General features: G+C 45.4%; 1 protein-coding gene across 1 annotated transcript in view; it reads right to left on the bottom strand.

Annotated features, from left to right (window-relative positions):
• Window positions 1–25,064, bottom strand: part of LOC121541598 (whirlin-like) — a 143,429-nt gene extending 118,365 nt beyond the window's left edge. Inside the window, exon 1 of the mRNA XM_041850730.2 lies at window positions 23,409–25,064. Within this exon, the coding sequence (XP_041706664.2) occupies window positions 23,409–24,155 (747 nt within the window). The 5' untranslated portion in view covers window positions 24,156–25,064. The remainder of the gene's footprint in view (window positions 1–23,408) is intronic.
• Window positions 25,065–25,360: the final 296 nt, after the last annotated feature.

Here is a 25,360-nt window from a genome sequence, read left to right as displayed (position 1 = left end):
TCTGAGATACTAGATGTGGCGTGCCTGTCACCGACGATCATACCACTTTCAAAGTCACTTAGGTCACTTGTTTTTCCCATTCTAACGTTAAATCGAACAGTAACTGAATTCCTCAATGCCCGTCTGCCTGCTTTATATAGCAAGCCACAGCCACGTGACTCACTTCCAGTAGGAGCGATCAATTTTCGTGAACGTGGTGGTGTACCAAATAAACTGTCCAGTGAGTGTAACTACAAAGTACAAATATGGAGACCACTGGCCCCTTCAGTAAGTGAATCAGTTTAGAGGCCATTTCATTGTCCCTCTTTTTCTCTCACTCTCTCTCTCTCTCTCTGTTTTTTGCTGACACATGGAGAGTTGAGGCAGTGCCATTACTCCTGACATCCTAGCTTAGCCCCTCTTCAGCTGAATAGAGGCAAATGGAGGCAGGTCATGGAGGCACGCCCCAGAGTGTTTTACAGAGAGGGAAAAGAAACGCTATGGTTGTGTTCCAAATAGAAGCTTATTCCCTACACAGTGCACTACTTTTGATCAGGGACCATAAGGTAATTTATTCCATCCCAGAGCTAAAGCCCTGTATTACATGCAGTACAGTATCTGCCTATGTAAGGGAAACCAGGAAGAATGCATAACATCTGAGAGACTAGTATTGGAAACATACTTACATAAGACAAATGTCACTTCTAAGACACTTCAGAAGCACCATTAGGAGAACCACAACCATTGCCGTGGGAAGTAGGGGTGCTGAGGGTGATAAATCGCAATGAAGAAATCATTAATATAAATATATATATAAAATAATATTGTGAACCCCCCACCAAATGAATGCACTAGGCCTTTATTACTCCTGCATGAGCGGAACGGATCAAAATACTTGTCACATTTCCATACAGGTCCCATAGGAAATAGGGTGCCATTTGACAATTCTCCACATGGCGCTTGATTGATGTGACAGTGAGGCTTCTGTTTGTGTGCCTGCTACCAGTAATCTTCTATTAATTATGTGCTAACCATGCTCCAGTGACTGGTGCTCCTATGGGAGCCAATAAAAAGCCTCGACTCTACAGGGACGGTGCTCAGTCTTTCAGTAAATTACGAGAGAAGGGTTGGAGGGAGTGATGATTTTATAGCTCCTATCTCGCCTCCTAATCCATTACCTAACATGCTGGTGGTGGCTCCTAATAGCCAAACATGATGGAGGGGCGTTTCTCTTACTGTGATATTGACTGTATTGACTATCAGTAAACTAAAACCTGAACCCTGACCCACTTCTAATGGGATTGTTTACAGAGACTGACACCACATCCTGGGTAGACTGATAGACTGAGGTTGCGTTCCAAATTGCACCCTGTTCCCTATTTAGTGCACTACATTTGACCAGGGCTCTTCTGCACTATATAGGTAATAGGGTGCCATTTGGGACACAGTCACGGATCTCTAAAGAAGGTTACATGAAGATGTAGAGAACATATTATATACTGTATGGCGCTTTACACAATGTAAACAGGGAGACTGCCAGTGTTACACAAAGTGGAGAGGTTTGCTGGAGGCCTTTCTATGTTTCTAATCTTCAGGCCATTCACTTGTATAAATTAGGATCTGTCTGATCTTATGGGGCCTGGAGTGTCACCTGCCTTCAAAGTGTCACCTGCCTTCTACGTCACCGGCCTTCTAGCGGAGCAGAACTATGACGTTGGTGATCGGGAGCTGTTGGCTGTTGTCAGAGCCCTGACCATGTGGAGGCACTCGCTCGAGGGGGCGAAACACCATTTCCTCGTCTGGACTGACCATTGTAACCTGGAGTAAATCCGGGCTGCGAGGAGGCTGAACCTTGTGGGCCCTGTTCTTCACCAGGTTTGATTTTACACTGTCCTACATACCGGGTACAAAGAACGTGAAGGCAGACGCACTGTCATGGCTGTACGACACAGAGGAGAGGCCCATAGACAACACCCCCATACTCCCGGCCTCCTGCATTGTGGCGCCGGTAGTGTGGGCGGTGGACATGGACATAGAGTGGGCGTTACGCACAGAGCCATCTCCCCCTCAGTGCCCAGCTGGGCTGCGGTACGTGCCGTCTCTTGTCCATGCCCGTCTGATCTATTGGGCACACATGGTCCCCTCCTCTGGTCACCCAGGTATTTACAGTGCACTGCCTGACCGGAAAGTACTGGTGGCCTACCTTGGCTAAGGACGTGACGGTGTATGTCTCCTCCTGCTCGGTGTGCGCCCAGAGTACGGCACCTAGGCACCTCCCAGCGGGTAAGTTACAGTACATCCCTTACCAGTTCCACAACGGCCATGGTCCCACTCTGTGTATTGACTTTTTCACTGATCTTCCCCTTTCTCAGGGTCACAACCCCATCCTGTTGTTGTGGACCGCTTTTCCAAAGCCTGCCGCCTTCTTCCTCTGCCTGGTCTCCCCACGGCCCTGCAGACTGCGGAAGCCCTGTTTACTCATGTCTTCCGGCACTACGGGGTGCCAGAGGACATAGTGTCTGACCGGGGTCCCCAGTTTACATCCAGGGTCTGGAAGGTGTTCATGGACCGTCTGGGGGTCTCGGTCAGCCTGACCTCTGGGTTTCACCCCGAGTCTAATGGGCAGGTGGAACGGGTAAATCAGGATGTAGGTAGGTTCCTGCGGTCCTACTGCCAGGACCGGTCTGGGGAGTGGTCGTGTTCTTTATTTTATTTATTTATTTATTTATTTTTATTTTTTTGGGGGGGAGTGGTCGTGTTCTTGCCATGGGCTGAATATGCCCAGAACTTTCTCCGCCACTCCTCCACTAACCTATCGCCATTTCAATGTGTTTTAGGTTATCAGCCGGTTCTGGCACCGTGGCATCCGAGCCAGACCAAAGCTCCTGCGGTGGATGACTGGTTTCGGCGTACGGAGGAGACGTGGAACGCTGCTCACGTCCACCTCCAGCGTGCCGTGTGTAGCCAGAAGGCCAACGCTGACCGCCACCGCAGTGAGACCCCGTTCTTTGTACCAGGTGATCGGGTCTGGCTCTCGACCCGGAATCTGCCCCTCCGTCTGCCCTGCTGGAAGCTGAGCCCACGGTTTGTGGGGCCGTTCAAAGTCCTGAGGAGAATAAACGAGGTTACCTATAGGTTACTGCTCCCTCCAGATTACCGTATTAACCCCTCGTTCCATGTGTCTCTCCTCAGGCCGGTGGTGGCTGGTCCGCTCCAGGAGTCTGAGGTGCGGGAGGTCCCTCCGTGCCCGTCTGGACATTGGGGGGGTTCATATCCCCTCATCAGTACCTGTATAAGTGTTCCCTTTGCCCCCTTGTCTTTGTGTGTGATTGTTTATTGTGGAGGTTATTGTAGCTCGGTGGAGCTCTTTTGTATTGTGTATTGCCGGGATATTCTCCCGTGTGCCTTGTTGTTTTCCAGTGTTTTACGTATTGTTGCGTACCGCTGTGTTACGGAATAAACCATTTATACTGTGATTTACCCTCCTGCGCCTGACTCCTTCAAAATCACGCACCACACAAAGCATGTATTCACTGAGTGTACACATCAATAAGGGAACAGACATCAATAAGGGAACATAGCATTCACCTGGTCAGTCTATGTCATGGAAAGAGCAGGTGTCCTTAATGTTTTGTACACTCAGTGTATATTTCAGTCTAATACGGCTATTTACTTACTTTTGTAGCTCTTCATCAGAAGTACGCTTTTTGTAAGTAGTAAGGCTTAACGGTCCTCCCCAAATCTTGCTGGAATTTCCCCCATAAGAATTTGAGAAATATGATTGGTTGATGATAGGCCTATGACATTGCCCTACGTCTTGTCTTGCACGGCGCAGATTATCAGATCTCAACAAAGATTGCAGAAGTGTTTAACATCAACAGTAGGCTACCACATCCTTATGATATATATTTTTTCAGAACCGCAACTTGACTGACTGATTGGAATGTCTGACTGAAATACAGGACAAATCTACCTTTTTTCTAAATTTCTAAATTTTCTAATTTTGATGACAAAATGCGTGCCAAAGGGCCAAAATGCGGGAGTGTCCCGCACAATCCAGGTCATGTGGTCACTAATGTAAAAAATAAAAATAAAAATTCAACAAAATCTCTATCTGTGCAATTGTATTAGTATAAAGTAATATAATTTCCCCATTTTTTTTAAGCATACCATATATCTCAGTATTTGTATTCTTTATTTTATACAGTCTTTTTTGCTCATCTTATCAAGGGTGGCAATCATTTTGGACCTGACTGTAGCTCAATGGTAGTCTCTCGAGACAGACAGCTTACTTCTGCTATCTTTGAATGCAGTTAAAGATGGTGGCTAAATGAAGATGTCCCACTCAGGCCGTTTATCATTGAAAATAATTGTCACAGATCCGATCTCTCCCATAGACTCCAATGCGATAACTCTAATCACATTTTATTGGACACATATTGAGCAGAAGCGGGTGTAGTGAAATGCTTGTGTTCCTAGCTCCAACAGTGCAGTAGTATCTAACAATTCACAACAATACACACAAATCTAAAAGTAAAATAATGGAATTAAGAAATTTATAAATATTAGGACGAGCAATGTCAGAGCGGGATTGACCAAAATACAGTAGAATACAGTATATGAAATGAGTAAAACATGATGTAAACATTATTAAAGTGACTAGTGTTCCATTATTAAAGTGACCAGTGATTCCATGTCTATGTACAAGGTGCAGGGTTGAGTAACCGGGTGGTAGCTCTCAATTGTGCATCTGTAAAAGTTTGTGAGGGTCTTAGGGGCCAAGCCGAATTTCTTCAGCCTCCTGAGGTTGAAGAGGCGCTGTTGCGCCTTCTTCACCACACTGTCTGTGTGGGTGGACCATTTCAGATTGTCAGTGATGTGTACGCCAAGGAACTTGAAGCTCTTCACCTTCTCCACTGCGGTCCCATCAATGTGGATAGGGGCGTGCTCCCTCTGCTGTCTCCTGAAGTCAACGATCAGCTCCTTCGTTTTGTTGATGTTGAGGGAAAGGTTATTTTTCCTGGCATCACTCCGCCAGGGCCTTCACCTCGTCCCTGTAAGCTGTCTCGTCATTGTTGGTAATCAGGCCTACTACTGTTGTGTCGTCTGCAAACTTGATGATTGAGTTGGAGGCGTGCGTGGCCACGCAGTCATGGCTGAACAGGGAGTACAGGAGGGGGCTGAGCACGCACCATTGTGGGGCCCCTGTGTTGAGGATCAGCATAGTGGAGGTGTTGTTTCCAACCTTCACCACCTGGGGGCAGCCCGTCAGGAAGTCCAGGACCCAGTTGCACAGGGCGGGGTTCAGACCCAGGGCCTCAAGCTTAATGATGAGCTTGGAGGGTACTATGGTGTTGAAGGCTGAGCTATAGTCAATGAACAGCATTCTTACATAGGTATTCCTCTTGTCCAGATGGGATAGGGGAGTGTGCAGTGCGATGGCGATTGCATCGTCTGTGGATCTATTGGGGCGGTATGCAAATTGAAGTGGGTCTAGGGTGACAGGTAAGGTGGAGGTGATATGATCCTTAACCAGCCTCTCAAAGCACTTCATGTAGACAGAAGTGAGTGCTACGGGGCGATAGTCATTTAGTTCAGTTACCTTTGCTTTCTTGGGTACGGGAACAGTGGTGGACATCTTGAAGCTAGTGGGGACAGCAGACTAGGATAGGGAGAGATTGAATATGTCCGTAAACACTCCAGCCAGCTGGTCTGCGCATGCTCTGAGGATGCGGCTAGGGATGCTGTCTGGGCCGGCAGCCTTGCGAGGGTTAACACGCTTAAATGTCTTACTCACGTCGGCCATGGAGAAGGAGAGCCCACAGTCCTTGGTAGCGGGCCTCGTCGGTGGCACTGTGTTACCCTCAAAGCGGGCGAAGAAGATGTTTAGCTTGTTTTCGATTTGTAATCCATGATTGTCTGTAGACCCTGCCACATACGTCTCGTGTCTGAGCCGCTGAATTGCGACTCCACTTTGTCTCTGTACTGACATTTTGCCCGTTTGATTGCCTTACGGAGGGAATAACTATAGCAACTGGGTCTGGTCTACTTAGATCATTAACTCTATATGAACCAGAAAAAATGTGTGAGTGGGATGTTTTACTTCCTCTTCCGTCTCTGATGCAGTTGCCTATAGTTTACGATGCTCCAAGGTAGGGGATAATCGAAACTACAGGTTGCGCGCCTCTTGTTTTGTGGTTTCTCCCATGTGGGGGGTGTTTTCATTGTTTATTGTAAAAGCTAAAGTTTATGGAAATTATGTCTTTGTTCTCAGAAATGTGTTCAGTATTGGCAACGTAAATTTAGCAATATTGCCTGTAAAGTGTATTACAACTGTTCATTAAGAATTTCCTGTTTAAGATGTTAAAGGTTTGTGCCAGGTTAGGGCAGGCCTTTTTAACATGCCCGTTCTCCTAATTCTAGGTGGGCTGTTCCATTTAGGTAACATGTAGTTATTTTAAGCTCTGTGATTTTATTGCAAGCTCTGATGCTTGAGGCACTCTGATATTTTTCTGGCTTCGGTCGGTACATATCCGTTACTGACGTGCTGCTTATTGTACTGATGTAGTCCTAATTCTCATCCTGTTGATGTCATGTACCTGTTTTTCATGATACTGATGTGTTGATGGTGCTGTCTTGGTCCAGGTCTCTCTTGAAAAATAGATAATTTTTATCTCAACGAGACTAACCTGTTAAATATAGGTTAAATACAAAATAAAAAAGTATAGCTCTGACAAATATCCTACCTACTCAGTTGGGTGAGTTTACTATATTGACACTGTCAACGGTATAGGCGTTTTGTCTTTCTCCTCAAGTTGAGGAGATAATGGTTGAGTTCTTTCCTGACTACATTGGAGACGCATGCCAGATCTTACAAGGCCTGGATTGGTATTTAACATATGAGCTGACCACATCATATGATATAGCCATCTGATGCTCGACTGCACAGTTGATGATGTGGCACGCAACCATAGGTTGATGCAATGCAATGCCTGCGCATCTAGTCATGCAGGTACTCAACCAATACATTGGCCAACTAACCAAACACCACATTTTTGCACCTGATCCTCTGACTAACTATGCTGCCTGGTCCTCTATCTTAACAGGCTGCAAAAACCAAAGAACACACAAACATGCACTCCAGCTGCCATGCATTAAACACTTCCACTTCCTGGTTGTTGTCGCCCACTCTATCCTATGGTTGTTCTAGCTCTATGGTTGTCGCCCACTCTATTCTATGGTTGTCGCCCACCTTTCCTATGGAGAATTAGTCAACGTAGGTCCACAGTGGAGAGCCAGTGAGAGAAAAAAGACTAACTCTGACAACAGCTAGGCTGAAGCATGGGTTTCAAGGGCCATTGTGCTCCAAAGGCAGCGCCCGGCCCTCATCATGGAGGCACATTGAAGTGGCGTGGGCTGGAATTTGCATTCTTCTCCATGGTGTGTGTGTATCTGTGTGTGTCATGACGACAGAAGTGGATAGGGCGAGGAAGAGGGTGAGAGCAGAGAAAACACTACTACTGACGTCAGACCAGGTTCTCTTCTTACCCTGTCCCAAAATATAAGGAAGTGGAGTATTAAAGAGGACCAAAGACTGAGGTCCTGTTTGAATACTATGAAAATACATCCTCCCTTTTCCTTGAGGTCTATACGTAAATGGATAGGTGTAAGCAAGGTTACCACCCTGTTACTTTCACCAATCCAACAAAATCAAGGAAGGTAGGAAGGAAGGATGCATTTCTGAAGGCCTCCCCTTCCCCCTCTCCCTCTGCTTGCATCTTGAGGCAACATACCCCATGGCCCCCTCCCCTTAAACCCTAACAGCATACTGTAACTCAATCAGCTCAATCTAATTTTACAACACATCAGTTCAATCAAATGAAAACAAACTGCATAGCCCTCAAAAGCCGTCAGAGTATTGACTTAAATCTGTCAGGTCACTTGAACAACTCATTCTTTAAACCTAATAGTGGACTTATGTACACCGAACACTATGTAGTTGAGCTGTACATGGTTAAAAAACAATGATGTGGCACTGAACAAACGATTAAGCTGATTAGCCCGAGGCTCTTATTGTTGAGGCGGTGAAATGTGTGTGTGTGTGTGTGTGTGTGTCCAGTCCACATCACATGCCTCTGTAATGCAGCTCTGACCTGACCTGTACAACACTTCTGGGCTTTTATGAGCAGACTCAGACTTACCTCTGAGCTAGCATCATGAATAAAAGCTAAAAGCCCATTATTTCATACACTAAAAGAACCTGGCTGTGGAGTTGTTGAGCCAGATAAAGAGAAAGAGAAAGATGGAGAGGTGGAAGAGAGGGAGGGAGCTGTAGAGCCAGATAAAGAGAAAGAGAGAGATTGAGAGGTAGAGAGGTAGAAGAGAGAGAGGGAGGTACAAATGAACAGTCTGATCCAAGTAGCCCCTAATCCCCTTTAATTAACTCCAAAATCCTCTGGCGTTTCATCAAAACCAGCCAGCGGGAAGAGAAATGACAGATTGCTTGAGATGTCATTTTAAAATCCTCCCTCTCTCCTCCCTCTCAGGGACACAGCTGTGTGGAGCACCTGGTGGCTGCAGCAGGGAGAGGGAGTGTGTGTGTGTGTGTGAGGCTGATTGTTCCACAGGTCCTTCAGAGTGTTGCCGCCACGCTGCTCTGAGTGCCTTTTAACCCAGCGCCACGACACGCCCAGCATGCACTGGGGCACAGCTTCTTTTGTCACAGCGAGCGCTGTTGTCCTAGAAACCAGACACACCTGTCCACTAAAAGAGCCTTTTGTGACAGAAATCAATTGAGTGAAAGACTCAGACTGACCAGGTGAATACAGGTGAAAGCTATGATCCCTAATTGATGTCACTTGTTAAATCCACTTCAATCAGTGGATGAAGGGGAGAGGACAGGTTAAAGAAGGATTTTTAAGCCTTGAGACAATTGAGACGTAGATTGTGTATGTGTGCCATTCAGAGGGTGAATGGGCAAGACAAAACATTTAAGTGCCTTTGAACGGGGTATGGTAGTAGGTGCCAGGCTCACCGGTTGGTGTCAACGCTGCTGGGTTTTTCATGCGCAACAGTTTCCTGTGTGTATCAAGAATGGTCCACCACCCAAAGGACATCCAGCCAACTTGACACAACTGGGGGAAGCATTGGGGTCAACATGGGCCAGCATCCCTGTGGAACGCTTTCGACACCTTAGAGTCCATGCAACTCAATATTAGGAAGGTGTCCTTAATGTTTTGTACACTCAGTGTATAATAACATGCACACATAGAATATATTGTCCTCATGAAAATGCATTGTATGAGTTGCTTTTCTCATTGCCTACAAATAAACAGTATTGTAATGGCTTGGTTTACAGAGATGTGCTGTCCCTCAGGCAAAGACAGTTTCAAAGACAGTTTCCCTCATCTCCGTGTATGGGCTGTGCAGAGAAGCTAGGCTATACTAGGTATACAAATATAGTCACAGAAATGCCACATTTTCCAAATTAACATTTTAATTCTCTTAACATTAGACAACATTGGAGTTTGGTTAAGCAGGCTTAAGGCTAAACCAGTGTCTGGGAGGCTGCCTGCTACCTCTGAGGGAAGTCATTGGTGTATGTGAAATAGACGCAGGAGTGGCGCCCTAAATTGGCTGTCACCACTAATCTCCTTGCCAACTCCCACACCCCCTCTCCCTCCCTCTCCCATTACCTTCCTCCTCTCCATCACTCTGCTCTCATCCCCCTCTCGTCAGCACTCTGTCACTCCACCTGCATCCCTCCTTCTGAATCATCCTCCTCTCCTCCCATGGTGACGTGGGTCTGGCACTGACAGTCCTGCTCCCTCTCACCCTCTCTCCATCTCTCCCTTTGTGTCTCATCCATCACTTCCTCCTTAGCTTGTTGTCGGCCTTGGAAGGTTTATGTGTGAGAGGTGTGTCTGTGAGCTGTGTGTCTATGCCCTTTCACATATGACTAGTCTGTATATGCATATGTGAGTGTATTTGTGTGTCTGTGTGTGGGTGCCAGGTTTGGGGACAATTCAGTCAATTCAGGAAGTAAACAGAAATTTAAATTTAAATGTTCCCTCATTGCTTCTCCCTGAGAAAAAAATAGGGTGTTCAGGGCCATCTAGGCAACAGCTATGAGATGTAGTGTTAAATGGAGAAATCAAGATCTGTCGAAGTAAAAATGCAAGATGCCATGCAGCCTCCCAGACTAATGTATCTGCTATGTGTCGCGTTCCTTCTCTTTCTCGCTTTCTCTCTGAGGCATCGCTTACAGCAGCTTAGAAGCAGGTGAGACCACGCTCACACACCAGCCGCCTCCTCCACCTGACTCCCCTGCTCTCCAGCTGTCCCCGGTCACCCAGGGTCCTTCTCAATGGAAGTTGGCAGAGAAAAAAGACAATATGCTATAAGGAAAATGGCCAGATGGCTAAACGAGAGAATCATTATTTCTAGCCCCACATGGTGTGTGTGATTTGTATGTGAACTCTGTGTCCCAAATGGAACCCTATTCCCTTTATTGACCCTGGTTAGAAGTAGAGAATAGGGTGCCATTTGAGACACGTAGTATGTATGTCAGGTCTGGGCTATAGGGTCTGATAGCGTCGGGGGTGTGGAGGAGGTAATCCAATGGGAACGTACTCCCCTATCCTGACGCGGGGCCTCCCCGATGCCCGACCTGTTCTGAACCAGCCTGTCCACACTGAGCTCCAGAACATGACATACACTGCTGACTAAGTAACACACAGACATATGCATGCACACTCACACACACACAGACATATGTACATGCGCACACGCATACACTTACACAGGCAGGTTCATGGGGGGCCAAGCTGAGGGCGAGCCAGGCTCCCTGCCATGTTTCCTAACCTTGACACTAAGGCATTACCTAAGTTAGAATACAGAGGAGCAACAAACAGCACACCTTTATTTTCTCCAGTCACTAAGCCCCTCTGTCCTATAGTCACCACACATGCACACACACACACACACACACAAACACACACCTGCATGTGCACGCACGCACACACACCCACACACACTGAATGTCCTCATGAAGAGCGACTATATTCTCACCTCACATACCCTCCCATGCATCATACACAGAACCCATTACAATAGAGGGCACATAGAGATCGTCATGTCTGCGATTGATCGAGTCTTAATTATAAGGATTAAATAGGAATAGCTGTGGGACAACGCCAGCTCAATAACTCATCTAATGTCCCTCCCAATCTCTGTGTTCACCTGTTTCTGTGGAACCATCTGTTTCATAACCAAGTACACAAAGATTCAGGAAACAATCCTCATCTGGGAAATAATCGAACTGAAAAATAATCTGCCTTCAAACAGATGAAATGATCCTGCTGATGGGGTTGGCTGCAGGTTAAGTCTTTGGACATTGCTTCTCATATCAACTCAAGCTATCATAATCCATCCATCCAGCCATCCTACAACTCATAATGAAACACTATGCTTTGTATCTCTGGTGAATTACTGGCCGCATATTTATCCTAGGTTGTGTCGCAAACGGCACCCTATTCCCTATATAGTGCACAATTTATAACCAGAAACCCGACCAGGGCCTAAATAGAGAATAGGGTGCTATTTGGGACACAGCCCTACTCTCGTGTACCAATCTCTTTAGCTCGGTCCTCTAGTGTCTGACAGGCCGATAGTGCCAGATCTACTTCCGAATGTATTAGGAGAAGGAGATTTCCATCAGTGTCAATGGAGTCCCGATCGTCCTTCAGTCTCCAATCCCTCTCCAGTGCTTATTTGTAATAAAGGGCATTACTGTACACTCATTTTCATTTGGAGGGAAATTGCTTCTTCATTTGACCACAATTGGTAATAGCATAGCCATGAATGTACCTCCCTGATCTAATACAAAAAGGGATACAAAACAAGAGGAGGAAAATAATGTGCCCAGAATTGGCCACAATAGGCGATTATCATAACTTCTGGCTACCAGAATGGCTTAATGGATACAACTGCATTTGGAGGACAGTGAAGCATAAGAAGCCAACAACGTTTCATTAATTAACTCAGTGTCTAAAATGGCAGCCTATTCCCTAAAGTGCCCCATAAGCCCCATAGTGCTCTGGTTAAAAGCAGTGCACTATATGGATTAGGGTGGCATTTGGGAAGCAGCCATAGAATAAGCCTGTCATTTCACCTAGAGACAATATGTCTGGCCTTTATGGCTATGCTGTGGCTGTTACCCTGTATTCTGAAGGACACCTGAGTCAGTTGAGTGACTATCATGATCTAGCACAGATTCCCACACACATGCAAACATGCACACCCGCATGCACACATATGCCTACAGGTCTGATCCAATCCGACTCTCCAGGGGCCATGCAGAGGTCAGGTCAGAGGTCACCAATATGTGTGTGAAGCAGGGTGGGGGTCCTTTTGAAATTTGAAGGCAATCAATTCAGGAAGTAAACTAAAATTCCAATTCAATTAGGGCCCGATTCTGACCCGAGTTAAGTGCGTGTAAATGGAACGTAATTCCGTTTTTATGCACTTTTCTCTCTCTGTCTATGTGTATTCTGACCTTGAACTTAAGCATGAGTATAGCATACAATTCAACTACTATTCCTTTGGGATGGAGATCATATAAATAAAAGTGTGGCGGAGGTGTGTCTACAGATAAGTCGTATTCTGACCTTGATTTAATTCCCCCACATTTACGCGTGGTTGAATGACATTTATTCCAAGTGCACAAGGTAGCCACACCTGCAGAGCGCGTTACGCAACTGAATAAGCTAAGTCTGAATACCAAATACTAGGACGTGCGTAGGAAAGGCGTGCGTAGGAAAAGCATAAATTCCTAAAATGGCTACTATTTTAAATAACCTGAAAAGTAGAAGCTATTTATTAAAAAAGTTATTCATATACATATATATAGATTTTAATTCAAATCACTTCCTGAATTGACTGCCTTCAATTTGAATTGACCCCAACCCTTGTGTGTGGGTCTATGGCTATGGCAAGCTAGATGCAGGTAGCAACACACACACCAGAACCTTCCAGGAGTCTTCAAACCGGAATTTCTGGAGAACCGGGGAATTTTGGGAAAGTTAACAGAATTTAAGAGCTGACACTGTTCCAGGAGCAATATGAAACATACAATCACAGAGGGCAAATTCATCCAATGACCCCAAAGTTTAATGGTTTGTACTGCAGCGGAATGCATATACCGAATGCAGTTCAGCTTTCAACACCATAGTGCCCTCCAAGCACGTGAAGAAGGCACGTCAATGCCTCTTCTCCCTCGGGAGGCTGAAACTTTTTGTCATGGCCCCTCAGATCCTCAGGTACTTTTACAGGTGCACCATTGAGAGCATCCTGACCGGTTGTATCACCGTCTGGTATGGCAACTGCACCGCCCTTGACTGTAAGGCCCTACAGAGGGTGGTGCAGACGGCCCAGCACCTCACGGAGCGAGCTCCCAGCCATCCAGGACATTCACGCCAGGTGGTGTCTGAGAAAGGCTCGAAAAATTGCCAAAGACTCCAGCCACCCGAGCATTGGACTATTCTCTCTGCTCCCGTCCAGCAGGCGGTACGAGACAGCTTCTAGCCCCTGGCCATAAGACTGTTAAATGGCTAACAACTACTGCCCTCCCTCTCCCACGGATTATCCACTCTATCTACCTGACTATGTTCATCCACAGGTCTCTACCCACGCAGGTACATATACCTACACTAAGACTCACATACACCCTCACGCACACACTCATTATTGACGCAACACACATGCACCCACCCACACGCACACACCTACTCACACCTATGCTGCTGCTATAACAACCGAATCTCCAAATAAAATGCCAACCCGTACACCACGGGTTGCAGTAACAGAATTACGCCATGTGGCTTGATGTTTTAATTATGCCATGTGGTGCCGTATCTTAGCTGTCACAGAATTACGCCATGGCTTGACGTTTTAATTACGCCATGTGGTGCCGTACCTTAGCTGCCAGTCAAACTCTGCAAAAGTGAAACTACATTTAAGTTTAGGAATTAGTTCCAAATGGTTACGGTTCAGTCTGCAACACCACTACGCAAGGGGCACCACCAAGCAAGCGGCACCATGAAGACCAAGGAACTCTCCAAACAGGTCAGGGACAAAGTTGTGGAGAAGTACATATCAGGGTTGGGTTATAAAAAATATCAGAAACTTTGAACATCCCACGTAGCACCATTAAATCCCTTATTAAAAAATAGATAGAGTATGGCACCACCAAAACTCACGGCCCAGGCCGCCCACCAAAACTCACGGCCCAGGCAAGGAGGCCAACAAAGAGACCAAAGATAACCCTGAAGGAGCTGCAAAGCTCCACAGCGGAGATTGGAGTATCTGTCCATAAGACCACTTTAAGCCGTACACTCCACAGAGCTGGGCTTTACGGAAGAGTGGCCAGAAAAAAGCCATTTCTTGAGGAAAAAAATAAGCAAACACGTTTGGTGTTCGCCAAAAGCCATGTGGGAGACTCCCCAAACATATAGAATAAGGTACTCTGGTCAGATGAGACTAAAATTGAGCTTTTTGGCCATCAAGAAAAATGCTATGTCTGGCGCAAACCCAACACCTCTCATCACCCCGAGAACACCATCCCCACAGTGAAGCATGGTGGTGGCAGCATCATGCTGTGGGGATGTTTTTCATCGGCAGGGACTGGGAAACCGGTCAGAATTGAAGGAATGATGGATGGCACTAAATACAGGGAAATTCTTGAGGGAAACCTGTTTCAGTCTTCCAGAGATTTGAGATTGGGACGGAGGTTCACCTTCCAGCAGGACAATGACCCTAAGCATACTGCTAAAGCAACACTTGACTGGTTTAAGGGGAAACATTTAAATGGCCTAGTCAAAGCCCAGACCTCAATCCAATTGAGAATCTGTGGTATGACTTAAAGATTGCTGTACACCAGCGGAACCCATCCACCTTGAAGGAGCTGGAGCAGTTTTGCATTGAAGAATGGGCAAAAATCCCAGTGGCTAGATGTGCCAAGCTTATAGAGACATACCCCAAGAGACTTGCAGCTGTAATTGCTGCAAAAGGTGGCTCTACAAAGTATTGACTTTGGAGGGGGGTGAATAGTTATGCACGCTCAAGTTTTCCATTTTTTGTCTTATTTCTTGTTTGTTTCTCAATAAAAAATATTTTGCATCTTCAAAGTGGTAGGCATGTTGTGTAAATCAAATGATACAAACCCCCCAAAAATCTATTTTAATTCCAGGTTGTAAGGCAACAAAATAGGAAAAATGCCAAGGGGGGGTGAATACTTTCTCAAGCCACTGTATGTGTTTACAGGAGCTCAACTGAGGTCGACATTCAGCACTACTGAGTGAACAGCGCCGTGGAAAGGGAGACGGTTTGTGCAGCCATGTAGAAATATGTGGTTTAAACCATGAGAAAGAGGTGCTTTTATTTTCATATTTACCACTGCAGAACATATTTTAAACAAATAGGAGAATGGTTAAATTAGCATTATTAAAAAATCCCCCCCAAAGTTAGATTTTTGTTTCATTTAGGGGAGCTAATGTCTCATTCAGGGGAGCTGAACATCCCCTGGCTCCCCCGTAATTCACACCCTGGTTAGTTATATTAATATTGAACATGATTAGAGATCGTTAGTAATATCGAACGTGAATAGGGCCATTTTTTCCTTACCACTTTGACCTGACAGGGAAAAACTCTGGGTCTTCATATGCTGTAACTAGGCCCCGGGGCTTTTCCTGTTCTGTGGTTAGGAACACTTCTGGTTCTGAACATGAGTATACCGCAGTGAAACATCAGAGAACTTCAGAATTTTCCATGAAGTCCTATCCCTTGAGATTATTCAAATCCTATCCCATTCTACAACTCTATCAAATCCCCCCCCCTCTCCATCTGTCCCTCTCTCTCTTTCGCTCTCCTCCTCTGGAAGGGAAATCGTTAGCTGCCGGCACGCATCAGGCATTGAGCCGCAGCAGGGTTTGCGCGCGTGTGTGTGGGTGTGAGTGAGTGAGTGAGAGAGAGAGAGTGTATGTATTTGTGTTTTTCTCAGAGCAAAATGATTTCCACTCAGCATGTTTCAGTGTGATACTACTGAAAAGTCCCTGATGCGCTGCTCTTTGTCTTGCTCTCTCATCCTCAGTGAAGGAAACAGGATTATTAACACACCAGCCAGGGTGTTCTTCTTTTCCTTTGCTGGATAACTAAGCCCTAACTAAGGCACAACCATGTGTGTACATGTGTGTGTACGTGTGTGTACACGCCTGTGTCAGCACGCCTGTGTAAATCTCCATCCTACACATAGCTGCCAAAAGCCACTGAGCAAAAATCCAAATAGCCCATCCCTCCATCCCGTTATCCTACTTAATATTCACCCCAGACCTCCACCGGAGGCTCACCCTTCCCACGTAACCTTGGGAGGAGAGAGGGGCTGTGTCCCAAATGGTACCCTATTCCCTTTATAGTGCACTACTTTTCACCAGAGCAAAAGTAGTGCACTACATAGGGAATAGGGTGCTAGTTGGGACGCAAGCAAGGCCTTTGAGAGAATCCCCCAGGCCCAGTTCAGCTGTAAATCCATCGGGCTGAAATCAGACATATGCTGAGGGTGCTACCTATGACCAGAGTGATCAACACACATTGTAAACAGTGTCAGAGTCCATTGAGGAGGAAAGGTACTCCACTATAAATCATGAAGTGTGTGTCCCAAATGGCACCCTATTCCCTATATAGTGCACAACTTTTGACCAGAGCCCAGTAATAAAGCTGCAGGTGAGTTTAGCCCTACATTTTCAGGGTGTCACCTAAACCATGTACCACCCAGACAACTTAATTGTCCCTTTAATGGTGCTCCCAATATGGTCTCCAGTGTCTCCATTGAAATCAATGTCAGTATAAGTCAACAGATCCAGACGCTAATAGAATGAGTGATATTTCTGCACATATCTGACCACAGCTCTGGGCAGTGAAAAGGTGATAATAATGGCTAGACCAGCGATACTCTGCCTGTAGAGAACAAGTGAGACCAGGTGATGGATTAGAGACACCTTGGCTGTGAACTGACCCACCCTTGCAGTCCATTGTAAAACAATTAGATAGCCACAATGGAATCACTTTGGTAGGGCAGCTGTGGAAGATCCCAGGAGAGACTGGAGGTGAATACAAACAGTACTTTAAGACAGACAGGGGATGAAGAATGTTGGCAAAGAGTCTGCCAGTGTTTATGTGTGTGTGTGTGTGTGTGTGTGTGTGTGTGTGTGTGCCTGCGTGTGTGCATGTGACCAATTTAAGCCGGTGGCAGGAAGAGAGAGATGTATGTGTTTTCTGTTCATGATGAGAAAATGGGGGTAGTAGAAAGATGACAAGAAAGAGTTTGAGTATGAGTGACAGTGAAAACATGAGAAAAAGGGTAAAGATGATGGCTGAAAGATTGTGTGAAGGATAGCCCCATCTTCTCCCATGGCTGTAAAGGCATAAATTGTGATCAGTGAGACGGATGTGACTTCGTCTGTGTCCCAAATGCCCCCCTATTCCCGATGGGCCCTGGTCAAAAGTAGTGCACTACATAGGAAATAGGGTACCATTTGGGATGAATTCTTCATTCTGCTCTCCTTCTTCTCCCCGTCCTCCAAACACAACGCGGTAAACATTTCAATATTAATTAAACCGGTGCACAGTCACACAAAGGCAAGAGGAATTAGTCTCCGCCTGTGTAATTAAAGCATTTGATAAATAATTCACTTTGTAATAAAAAAAAGGAATGGACTCAAGTGACCACAGCATACCCCAGCTGGCCTCAGCACTCTGTTTTGGTCTCTTCTGTCTCCTGAGCTATCTGTGTGGAGAGGATGACGCACGGCACACCCCCGCATCATTACGAAAGTGGGCCGGTCCTGTACTTAAAGAACAAGTGGTGAGCCAAGAAACCCTGGACCACAATTATTTAGGGCAGAAAACATAGGAGTTGTTGAGCTGCAGCCAAAGTCCATATCGGTAAATCATGAACAGAGCTCAGTGCTGTTTCTGCAACGTTTACACTTCTGCTAAATGTATTCTTGAGTAGGGAGTGGTGAATTTTGGACAGATCATTCAATTATTTTAAAAGGTGGACCTACGTTACAAATTGTGGTCTCTTGGATATATGAGCTATGACCACTCAGTATGACCCTATACTGTAGCATGAGCTATAAGGAATAGGCAACAGAAGCACTCTAAAAGTCCTCTTATAATAAATACACTGTCATCACTTTGCCATTTTAACCTCAGGACACAGATGATAGAAGAAGAAGAAGAAGAAGAAGAAGAAGAAGAAGAAGAAGAAGAAGAAGAAGAAGAAGAAGAAGAAGAAGAAGAAGAAGAAGAAGAAGAAGAAGAAGAAGAAGAAGAAGAAGAAGAAGAAGAAGAAGAAGAAGAAGAAGAAGAAGAAGAAGAAGAAGAAGAAGAAGAAGAAGAAGAAGAAGAAATAATCTAGTTAAGTGTCCAATCTTGCTGTTGACCTTACTCTCAGTCATGTACCTGCTCCTTACACATGCAGTCCACACACAGACAGGCCCCTAGGCTCAGCCAAAGGGCATTGTACGTTCATCATGGCCATAATATTGCACCGTCATAACATTGCACCGTCAGCTAGAGAAAGTTCAATCTCTGCTGATCAGAATAGGCCTGATTTACAGTATGCCTGGAGGGCTTTAACCAGTTAACAGCATGCCTGGTGGGCCCCAAACCAGCTGCTGGGTTAACTACTACCTCCACATTTCCATTCCCCCCATCCCCCAGCCATCCACAAACAGGCAGCTCAGACAACAGCAATTACTGGCCTGAGGCCAAACCACACAACCAACAACATTAGACACTTTATGGAACACAAAGCCTTCACTATTTCATCCTGGAATATTCAAGGCCTGAGGTCATCTGCCTTTGGCCTAAAGAGCAGGAATCTGGACTTCACTAAAGAAATCGGAAATACAGATATTGTCATCCTACAAGAAACATGGTATAGAGGAGACAGACCCACTGGCTGCCCTCTAGGTTACAGAGAGCTGGTAGTCCCATCCACCAAACTACCAGGTGTGAAACAGGGAAGGGACTCAGGGGGTATGCTAATTTGGTATAGAGCAGACCTAACTCACTCTATTAAATTAATCAAAACAGGAACATTTTACATTTGGTTAGAAATTCAAAAGGAAATTATCTCAACAGAGGAAAATGTCCTCCTGTGTGCTACCTATATTCCCCTACTAGAATCCCCATACTTTAATGAAGACAGCTTCTCCATCCTGGAAGGGGAAATCAATCATTTCCAGACCCAGGGACATGTACTAGTCTGTGGCAACCTAAATGCCAGAACTGGACAAGAACCTGACACCCTCAGCACACAGGGGAACAAACACCTACCTGGAGGTGACAGCATTCCCTCCCACATATGCCCCCCTAGGCACAACTACGACAACATAACCAACAAAAACGGGTCACGACTCCTGCAGCTCTGTCGCACACTAGGTATGTACATAGTCAATGGTAGGCTTCGAGGGTACTCCTATGGTAGGTACACCTATAGCTCATCTCTTGGCAGTAGTACTGTAGACTACTTTATCACTGACCTCAACCCAGAGTCTCTCAGAGCGTTCACAGTCAGCCCACTGACACCCCTCTCAGACCACAGCAAAATCACAGTCTACTTGAACAGAGCAATACTCAATCATGAGGCATCAAAGCCAAAGGAACTGAATAATATTAAGAAATGCTATAGACGGATGGAAAGTAGTGTCAAAACCTACCAAAAAACAATTCTAGACAACTTCCTGGACAAAACGTTCCACTGTAATAGTGAAGGTGTAAACTTGGCAGTAGAAAACCTAAACAGTATATTTGACCTCTCAGCTTCCCTATCAAATCTAAAAATCTCTAAAAGAAAAAAGAAAGAAAAGTAACAACAGTGATAAATGGTTTGATGAAGAATGCAAAAACCTAAGAAAGAAATTGAGAAACCTATCCAACCAAAAACATAGAGACCCAGAAAACCTGAGCCTCCGCCTTCACTATGGTGAATCACTAAAACAATACAGAAATACAGTACGGAAAAAGAAGGAACAGCATGTCAGAAATCAGCTTAATGTAATTGAAGAATCCATAGACTCTAACCACTTCTGGGAAAATTGGAAAACACTAAACAAACAACAACACGAAGAGCTATCTATCCAAAACAGAGATGTATAGGTAAACCACTTCTCCAATATTTTTGGCTGATCAAATGCAAATCTTAGAATCAACTATTAAAGACTACCAGAACCCACTGGATTCTCCAATTACATTGAATGAACTACAGGACAAAATACAAACCCTCCAACCCAAAAAGGCCTGTGGTGTTGATGGTATCCTCAATGAAATGATAAAATATACAGACCACAAATTCTAATTAGCTATACTTAAATCTTTAACATCATCCTTAGCTCTGGCATCTTCCCCAATATTTGGAACCAAAGACTGATCACCCCAATCCACAAAAGTGGAGACAAATTTGACCCCAATAACTACCGTGGGATATGCGTCAACAGCAACCTTGGGAAAGTCCTCTGCATTATCATTAACAGCAGACTAGTTCATTTCCTCAGTGAAAACAATGTACTGAGCAAATGTCAAATTGGCTTTTTACCAAATTACCGTACGACAGACCACGTATTCATCCTGCACACGCTAATTGACAAACAAACAAATCAAAACAAAGGCAAAGTCTTCTCATGCTTTGTTGATTTCAAAAAAGCTTTTGACTCAATTTGGCATGAGGGTCTGCTATACAAATTGATGGAAAGTGGGGTTGGGGGAAAAACATACAACATTATAAAATCCATGTACACAAACAACAAGTGTGCGGTTAAAATTGGCAAAAAACACACATTTCTTTCCACAGGGCCGTGGGGTGAGACAGGGATGCAGCTTAAGCCCCACCCTCTTCAACATATATATCAACAAATTGGCATGGGCACTAGAACAGTCTGCCGCACCCAGCCTCACCCTACTAGAATCTGAAGTCAAATGTCTACTGTTTGCTGATGATCTGGTGCTTCTGTCACCAACCAAGGAGGGCCTACAGCAGCACCTAGATCTTCTGCACAGATTCTGTCAGACCTGGGCACTGACAGTAAATCTCAGTAAGACAAAATATAATGGTGGTCCAGTTGCCAGGACCAAAAATACAAATTCCATCTAGACACCGTTGCTCTAGAGCACACAAAAAACGATACATACCTCAGCCTAAACATCAGCGCCACAGGTAACTTCCACAAAGCTGTGAACGATCTGAGAGACAAGGCAAGAAGGGCCTTCTATGCCATCAAAAGGAACATACAATTTGACATACCAATTAGGATCTGGCTAAAAATACTTGAATCAGTTATAGAACCCATTGCTCTTTATGGTTGTGAGGTCTGGGGTCCGCTCACCAACCAAGAATTCACAAAATGGGACAAACACCAAATTGAGACTATATCGTAGAAATATCCTCCGTGTACAACGAAAAACACCAAATAATGCATGCAGAGCAGAATTAGGCCAATACCCGCTAATTAACAAAATCCAGAAAAGAGCCGTTAAATTCTATAACCACTTAAAAGGAAGCGATTCCCAAACCTTCCATAACAAAGCCATCACCTACAGAGAGATGAACTTGGAGAAGAGTCCCCTAAGTAAACTGGTCCTGGGGCTCTGTTCACAAACACAAACAGACCCCACAGAGCCCCAGGACAACAACAACAACAACACAATTAGACCCAACCAAATCATGAGAAAACAAAAAGAGAATTACTTGACACATTGGAAAGAACAAACAAAAAAACAGAGCAAACTAGAATGCTATTTGGCCCTAAACAGAGAGTACACAGTGGCAGAATACCTGACCACTGTGACTGACCCAAACTTAAGGAAAGCTTTGACTATGTACAGACTCAGTGAGCATAGCCTTGCTATTGAGAAAGGCCGCCGTAGGCAGACCTGGCTCTCAAGAGAAGACAGGCTATATGCACACTGCCCACAAAATGAGGTGGAAACTGAGCTGCACTTCCTAACCTCCTGCCAAATGTATGACCATATTAGAGACACATTTTCCCTCAGATTACAGCGATCCACAAAGAATTCGAAAACTAACCCAATTTTGATAAACTCCCTCATCTACTGGGTGAAAAACCACAGTGTACCATCACAGCTGCAAGATTTGTGACCTGTTGCCACAAGAAAAGGGCAACCAGTGAAGAACAAACACCATTGTAAATACAACCCATATTTATGTTTATTTATTTTCCCATTAGTACTTTAACTATTTGCACATTGTAACAACACTGTATATATGCATAATATGACATTTGAAATGTCTTTATTCTTTTGGAACTTCTGAGTGTAATGTTTACTGTTAAAATGTATTGTTTATTTTACTTTTGTTTACTATCTACTTCACTTGCTTTGGCAATGTTAACATACGTTTCCCATGGCAATAAAGCCCTTAAATTGAATTGTGTGAGAGAGAGAGAGAGAGAGAGAGAGAGAGAGAGAGAGAGAGAGAGAGAGAGAGAGAGAGAGAGAGAGAGAGAGAGAGAGAGAGAGAGAGAGAGAGAGAGAGAGAGAGAGAGAGAGAGAGAGAGAGAGAGAGAGAGAGAGAGAGAGAGAGAGAGAGAGAGAGAGAGAGAGAGAGAGAGAGAGAGAGAGAGAGAGAGAGAGAGAGAGAGAGAGAGAGAGAGAGAGAGAGAGAGAGAGAGAGAGAGAGAGAGAGAGAGAGAGAGAGAGAGAGAGAGAGAGAGAGAGAGAGATCTCCAGCCTTCTCTGTTTCATCACTGAGTCAGAGACTCAGATCAATCTGATGAAGCGGTAGGTAGACAGACGTCTCTTTCTCTCTGCTGGCCACGGGATGGCAGGATTTACCACCCAGTTCCCGTCACGATGCTGTTCCTCGCCGCCAAGCGTGCCACGGAAAAGATTATCCTAAAAAAGCTCTAAGCGCTGACTGTGTGGCCCACCCTGGCACAGACTCCGGAAGCAGAGCCAAGACAGACTGCACAGTTAAGATCCTCAGGGAAGTTTATAAAAGTGGAGCAGGGGAGAGCTAGTAGAGGTAGGCTGTACAGTGGGAGTAAAACATATTGTAAACCAGCAATGCTGCTATAAAGGCAAGAAAAGTTATCAATTTTGTCTGAACCCTGTTTTAAAGTATTTCCTTTCACTCTCTTCTGTGTATGTTTGTGTGTGTGTGTGTGTGTGTGTGTGTGTGTGTGTTGTGGTGTAGTGTGTGTGGTGTCCTGTGTATTAGCTCTGTATTGTGATTACATGCTATACATTGCTGGGCTGAAACGTGAGAGTTAATATAACACACAAACACACACTTACCCACACAAACACACACTTACCCACACAAACACACACTTACCCACACAAACACTTACCTTCACCGCGTCAGCGTGCGTGACTTTATCGAACACTGTGTTGTTGACTTTCATAATCTGATCCCCAATCCTTAGTCCCTCCTTTTCGGCCAGGGATCCCGGCTCCACCAGAGACACATAGATCCCGACACCGTGCTCCGAGCCGCCGCGGATACTGAAACCCAAGCCCTCGTTGCTCTTGTGCCGTTTCAGGCTCACCTGTCGAACCTCTCCTGGAGGCTCGTGCAGAAAGGCTCTCCCGAGCAGCGGGACGAGGAGAGCTGTCCCATCACCGCTGGTGCTGAAACTATCCGCAGAGCCGCGCAGCGCAACCTGAGATCCGGGAGGCGTTGGCGAGAAATGCCAAGGAGGAGTTGGACTCCCACTGGGAACTTCGCCCAACGCTTCTGCGCTCCCATTGCTGGCAAGTAAATCCGATTTCAAGTAAAGGCCCTCCGAGGTGTACTGGTCAAACAAAAGCTGATCGGAGCGTGGAATGACCTGCCGTAGCATGGGCAGAAGTTGGCGTTTGCTGGGCGCATTGAGGATGACTTTGAGGGTTTGAACCAGGTCGTAGACATTACGCTTGGAGTGGTACACGTTGAGGCAGTGGATGAACTGCTCCCGCTCCAATTCGTTCAGCAGCAGGTTGAGCGCGTTGTGCAGCTTCTTGACATTGGCTGACAGCGTGCGGGCACTCGAAGCCACCGAGTTGGCCGAGGAGGAGTTGAGCGACATACGCTCTAGATCCGTGCTCATTCTAGACATGTGACTGGGTCACAGAGCCACACTGGAGCGGGGAGACATTGGGCATTAGGGGCTGACAGCGTTGTGTTGTGCTCCTTTAAAATGAAGTGTGGCATAGCGATTCCTGCAGGACGTCCACTCCACTAATAGCCATATTGGCTAGGTCTGAGCCTGGGTCTGGCTTATCCAACCGGCTGAATTCCAACAGTCTTAGAACGCAGCCTCGAGTAATGAAATAAACAACTCAAGTACAATGTTATAATTTCAAACACAAATTAAAGAACATATTCATCAGATTTGCAGTTTAATAACAGCCAAACATCAGAACTTCAGTAGGCCTAATGCGTAATAAGTTAGGCTAATCATGCGTCAGAAAGGCACCTGAAATAGACTAACGCACATAGAATAAACATTTCGGAACCTTGGTCAGAAAACTCGCAACACTTCCCTGTCAGAAAGCTTAATGGTGAGCACGACAAGCTTCTGTGTCATTAGCTCGTGTCTTGCTTTTGTGCATGAAGAGATCGGGTAGCCCGCGAGCTGCTTCTCCAGTATCCACAGATATCACCTCGTCAACAGGCACGAGAGAAAAGCTTGAGCGCAAAAAATAAAACAATTCTACTATACATTAATATCAAGTGGTAAACTTAGGCCTACTATTATGTGTGCGGTAGATTCTGAAAATAATACACGCGATGTTCTTGATAGAAGTTATTTTGCTTGGTTCCTCTATCGGCGACCGAAGTTCATATTATGGAGTTGTCTATCCAAATATATCCAGCCGGAGCTTTACAAGTGTTCCAAATAACGCATAGATAATTCAGCCATTTTCAAGTAATCCAGAGTTGTAAAAATCCTGTTCGTTTTTCTTTATATCCCTCTTGCGTTGACCTAGTCGGCTGATGCGTCTCCGCGAGCTTTCCGAGCAGATAGACGCTGCTGTAGTGTCTCGCTCCCTCTCTCCAGTTGCTTGTCAGGAGGAAATGACGCAGCCGACGGTGTGGAGCGAATAAGTTGCTTGGTAACCAACAACACACAGTCGTGGGGTCGACCGAGTGCAGACAGAGCTCTAATTGGCAATACCTTTTTAGTTTGATTGAAAAGTTCAATATTCGAAGCGCACTACAGATTGACGCAATCGTTATGCACGCACGCACGCACAGATGCATGGATAATAATAAGGATGCGAATACACAATGCATCAATATGCAGTGAGCAAGGAAATT

This window comes from Coregonus clupeaformis, chromosome 27, assembly GCF_020615455.1.
Source record: "Coregonus clupeaformis isolate EN_2021a chromosome 27, ASM2061545v1, whole genome shotgun sequence".
In the NCBI taxonomy this organism is placed as follows: Eukaryota; Metazoa; Chordata; class Actinopteri; order Salmoniformes; family Salmonidae; genus Coregonus; species Coregonus clupeaformis.
This window is presented reverse-complemented; position numbering and strand designations above follow the sequence as displayed.